This window comes from Equus przewalskii, unplaced genomic scaffold (assembly GCF_037783145.1).
Source record: "Equus przewalskii isolate Varuska unplaced genomic scaffold, EquPr2 ChrUn-6, whole genome shotgun sequence".
NCBI classification, from domain to species: domain Eukaryota; kingdom Metazoa; phylum Chordata; class Mammalia; order Perissodactyla; family Equidae; genus Equus; species Equus przewalskii.
In genome coordinates, this window is record NW_027228754.1 from 2,873,853 (window position 1) to 2,879,432 (window position 5,580).

Here is a 5,580-nt window from a genome sequence, read left to right on the forward strand (position 1 = left end):
TTGAGATTTCAACCGCTATTTGAGAGAAATGAAATTTAAACTGTGAGATTGAGGGTCTCCTATCCCAGTCTCTTTAGAGAAGTACTATTTAATCTCACGCTCTGAGAGTGTCTGACTCTTTTGCTAAAGGGTTTAGCTACAAGAGTGATCATTTTCGAGTTCCAAAATAAAAAGAACTGTGCCTTATGAAAGAGTAAATGTCCAACATGGGGAAACAGTATTATATCCTAAATAAGACTCTGCTGTCTATGTGTACACTGGTAAGGTGTTCTTTTGTTTGTGTCAAAAGTTGATACAACAATTTTATTTCTTGGCCATGTATAACTTATTGTGTAGAATTTGGGTAACTCAGCATTTATTACTGGGATTCCAGAAAGAAAAAACTAAAGATTGAATGGCACTCCCTGGAGTTTTACAACATGAGGGCCCAGGAATTAATTTTCAGCTCGGAACAATAATAAAAGTAACAAAAATATTGATTAATAATAACTAATATTTGATAAGCATTATAGACACTGGGCTCAGAATTTTATACATATGATAGCATTTACTCTTCAAAATCCCAAAAGATTCTATATTATAGAAAGGGACACTGAGGCTCAGGACACTTATGTTAGTTCTCCAAGTTTGTGCAGCTGGAAAGTGGAAAACTCACGATTCATGTTTAGATAATATAATATCAAAGTTCTCGGTCTTAGTGACCACCTTAAGTTTACACTAATAAAGAGAAGCTACCTGACAATTAGCACTAGCTAACTTTGTAGGAGATCGCCTTGGTTAAATGCTCAAGCAGAGGGGGAATTATCTTTTTTCTGATATGCTGAGGAGCAGTTCTCACACCAGGTGCACAGATAACTGGATGTCTGCTAGGGTACTTATTCAAAGAGGTTTGAAACACAAATACTAAATTTTGGAAGGTTTAGAGGAAATAAAATAGCTAAATGACTGGAAACGAGTCTATAAGGACTATGGAATCTTATGCCAAGAAAAACGCTGAATTTGATGGATAATGGCATTCTTATTAATAGCAGGAATAATGACTTATTAGTATCTGAGGCCTCCAAAAGCCAAGACCACTGGTATAATAGTTGCAATGTGAATTCTCTGCACCTAACAGAGTACCTAACATAGAATTGCTACTCAAACGTTATTTTTTAATAAATAAGCCTTGAAATATGGAGGAATAAATCCTTTCACCACTTTTTGTATAACAGCTAGTAATCACATTTACTCACTGAATACCACATTTCGTTTGGAACTCCTCTTAGGTTTAGTAATTGGTCTAGGAAGAACGCTATGTAAAGTGGGCACAAGATCATGGTGAATAAGGACCTGGCTCTCAGATCAGATAGAATTAAGTTTCTGTCCTGGATTCCTAATACTTAGCTCTGTGGAGTTGGACTAATTATTGAAATGCTGTGTTTCATATTTCTCATTTGGAAAAAAAATGAGTTAACATTTATTTCACAGGATTGTTGTGAGGATAAATGAGACAATGTATGCAAGGTCCTTACCATAAGCTCAAACATTGTTAAACATCTTAGCTCTTATGAATACTAAAGAGCGCTCAGGTTAGAAATGATCTTAGTGATGACCTAATCCAGTTGTTTTCAATTGTTTCCAAATCTGACATATGATCAGAATTTTCTTGGGTGCTTTTCAGATTGCAAATGCATGGGCTTCACTTTCAGATTTTCTGAATAGTAACTTCTGATGATCAGTTTGGGGAACCACTGATTTAATCCAACCACGTAACTTTATAGACAAGGAAATGGCACAAGTTAGTGGCATAAAAAGATATAAAATCTCATCCTTGAACCCCATAGTCCAGTAGTCTTTCTGTGATGCCACAATCACCTGAAGCCTGGGAAAGTGGCAGAGGAAAGAACCAATGGCTCCTGCGACTCATTGAAAACTTTTAAGGTTTCATAAAACTTTTGGGAAAAGAAGTTTATATAATTTCACTCCTTGAATACCAACTAGATTGAACAAAAGTTTGTATTTATTTGGGCCAGAGAATAAGTCTTAGCTCTGCCACTAACTACATAACCTTAGGCAAGTCATTAAACTTCTTTGAGCTTTGAGTTCCAACATTTAAATAATGATAATGCCTGACCTAACTACTTCAGAATATTTTAAATTTCAAGAGGTTTCATATATGTGAAAACATTTCAAATATTAAACTGCTAGAGAAATATAGTGGACTATTATTGATGTTAATTTTTATCTCTCTCAATAGGGCCTAAAATTCTATAACACATAGTGTGCATGATCAGTCCATTACTGTTGAATCGAATTTGTAGATTAAATAAGCTAAATATAGAGAAGCCTTCTGACTAATGTCAGGAAATTGTTTATTAATGTGGGATGTTGAATAACAGGGAGATTCATTACAGGAAAGAGGATTGGGGGAAAGTTAACAGTAGCAATTTTCAGAACTATGATGTCTTTCATCTCTCTTCTATCCTGCTTTCTGGCCTCACCAGCATGTGAGGCCACAGAAGAGAAGGGCAGGATCCCAGCTGGTAGAGTGTGAGGAAGGAGACAACCTGAGCTACAAAGCAGGATAATCCATGTGTCCTGTTTAAGCTACCACAAACATGGTAGGGGCGTTAATGTAAACAGGCCATGCCATTGCCACCAATGACCTGGACACAGCAGTTTTTCATTCTTGTTTATAATAATAGAACAAGTAGCTGCAGCAATAGAAAAAGAACATAATAATGAACAAGACAAGGAACAGTGAACTTCCAGGAGGTTTCTCAGAGTCTCTAGGATCTAGATCAATCTCCCAACCCCACCAGCCCTCTTCTGACAGCAGAAAAGCCTCCCAATAGCATCTTTCATGTCCTTGTTTCTCAGGCTATAGATAATGGGGTTGAGGAAGGGAGCAAGGATAACAAAAGTGACAGCAGTTGCCGTGTCCCAAAACACTGAGTAGGTAGCTGAGAATCGCAAATACATGACAGCCACACTACCAAAAAACAGCAAGAACACAGCAAGGTGGGCAGCACAGGTGGAAAAGGCTTTATGACGGCTCTCGGCTGAGGGCATCCTCAGAATCACCATGATGATCCGGATGTAGGATAGGGAGATGACCAGGAAAGAGGCTAGGATCTCCACTGCATGGATGGCATCCACAATGACCACCAGGGATGTGTCTGTGCAGGCCAAGCTCAGCACAGATGTGAAGTCACAGAAGATCTGATGAATCTCATTGGAGCCGCAGAAAGGCAGGATGGCCATCCATGCGATCTCAGGGAGCACCAGGAAGAAGCCACAGAGACAGGATCCAGCTGTCAGCAGGATGCAAAATTTGGGAGTCATGATAATTGGGTAATGGAGAGGATTACAGATCGCTATGTACCTGTCAATGGCCATTGCTGTCAGGACACAGCCTTCTGTGATACCAAGAGAATGGAAGAAGTACATCTGCATGAGGCAGCCAGCCAGAGAGATGGTCTTCTGCTCACTCACTAGGCTGGAGAGCATCTTGGGGATGGTAGTTGTGGTATACCAGATCTCCAGGAAAGAGAGAACACTGATGAAGAAATACATGGGGGTGCGCAGAGCCGTGTCCAGCTGGATGACAATGAATATCATTAGGTTCCCAGTTATGATAAACCCATAGATAAGAAGCAAGGGAATAAAGAATAAAAGGCCACCTTCATGCAGATGTGGAAACACAGAGAAGAGGAACTCAGTCAACATTGTCTGATTTTCACTGGTCATCAACTGTGTCATCTGTGAGGAGAAGAAAGGACACAAAGAAACTCCTGGAATTGGGATGGTGATTGCCCATTGAAAATTGCTTCCCTCCTTTCTGTAATCAGTTACTTAAGCTGACTCTGGGATTCTAAACAGGCCAGTTTGAAACATCTCTCAGCTGTACCTACAACATTGAAATATTGGCTTTGACCCCTAACTGACCTTTTTGTAAACATCTCTAATTGATTCAAAGAAAACACAAAGCAACACGTAAATTTAAGTCTCTGGAAATATTTTCTGGAAGTTCATTTACTTCTTTAATTTTTGAGTCTTTATCCTCCTCATATCCGCCCTCTGTGTTTAACTTTAAAACTTTGTAACTTTCTTTCCAACTTTTCTCCATTCCTGTTCTGCAGAAAAGTAATTTTTTGAAAAAATGTAAATACATTATCAGGAGCCCTTCTCCCAAAAATTCTTCATGTTTTTTCCCCATCTTTTCCAGCCCTGATATCTAACTTGAGGCTGCCTAACGTATTCATCTTTATCTCTCTGCTTTTTTTTCTGTTGGTTTCATAGTAACAAGTCTGTTTCTCATGAAACAATAAGTACCTGGACATCAGGAAATATTCCTCCTTTCAATCTTTGCTTTGTCTTTTTTTTTTTTTTTAGGAAGATTAGCCCTGAGCTAACTGCTGCCAATCCTCCTCTTTTTTCCAAGGAACATTGGCCCTGAGCTAACATCCATGCCCATGCTCCTCTACGTTATATGTGGGATGCCTACCACAGCATGGCATGCCAAGCAGTGCCATGTCCTCACCCGGGATCGGAACTGGCGAACCCAAGGCTGCCAAAGCAGAACGTGCTCACTTAACCACTGTGCCACTGGGCCGGCCCCCCTCTGCTGTGTCTTTAACTCACCCTTCTCCTTCTCCTCTCTCAATGGTTGACGTTGATAATTTCTCAGACCAAAAGTCTATCCAGAACCACCTTGCACCTGGTTAGTGGCCTTTGAATTTTGAACAAGCATTTAACTCCATCCCCACTCATCCCATCCCTCCTAAGAAGGTCACATAGCCAAAGAAAGGAAATCATTCTGAATAAAAAATCACTTCTATCATAATTATGGCTATCTTGGGAAGGAAGTGTCATAGAAACCAGCTGCAGTAGAAATCAGACCAGCCTGTCCTTGTTGGTGAGAAGGGACAACTGAACTTTTTGAAGGGTAATTAAAGTTAGTGATAGACTATGTATTAGTGTTCATTTTACTATTTTAACATCTTTTTCACTGCTCTTCTTACCTCTACGGAGGCATTCTACAGATAAACATTCCTAAGTATGGCTTTTCTTGTCCTTCTTTTCAAGAACATTCAAGGACAAAGCCCAAAGATCTTAGCCTGATCCTCATTGTTTTCTCTGATCTGTTTCCAATCATATTTTAGAGCCAAATGTTTTTCTACATACTCATCAGCTCAGGCGTAGGACCAATTTCCTGCATTTCTATTTTGCTTACTCATTTCCTCCTTCCATTTTCCTGATCTCTTCCTATTATAATCTAAGCTGCCAAGGTCCAGTAAGTGTTCCCATTATCATTGATTTTCAATGACCTGAAGTAATCACTCTCTCCTCTGACTCCCCATCGTGCTTTATATTTTCCTCCTTCATGACTTCTAACCCATCCTTTAAATGTTTTCATGTCAGTATTTTCTCCCTCAAGCAGACTGAAAGCTTCTCATAGGGAATCATAAAGGAGAAATGAAACAGTGTTATTGAAGAGATCCCATGTAATGATCGTGGAACTAGGCATTTTACATGTTTTGTCTCATTTATTTTTTCCTAGGATAAAGAGATTATTACTATTGCTTTATAGGTAGA

At 39.2% G+C, this 5,580-nt stretch overlaps 1 protein-coding gene across 1 annotated transcript; it reads right to left on the reverse strand.

Annotated features, from left to right (window-relative positions):
- Positions 1–2,778: 2,778 nt before the first annotated feature.
- On the reverse strand, positions 2,779–3,808 carry OR6K6 (olfactory receptor family 6 subfamily K member 6). Its single transcript, XM_008532155.2, has one exon. It carries the CDS (start codon positions 3,742–3,744, stop codon positions 2,779–2,781), a length of 966 nt encoding a protein of 321 aa, XP_008530377.2. The 5' UTR covers positions 3,745–3,808.
- Positions 3,809–5,580: the final 1,772 nt, after the last annotated feature.

Bases quoted from the DNA above. Each gene is read 5' to 3' on its own strand.
- OR6K6 (XM_008532155.2), bottom strand. From the start codon at position 3,744: ATGACACAGTTGATGACCAGTGAAAATCAGACAATGTTGACTGAGTTC.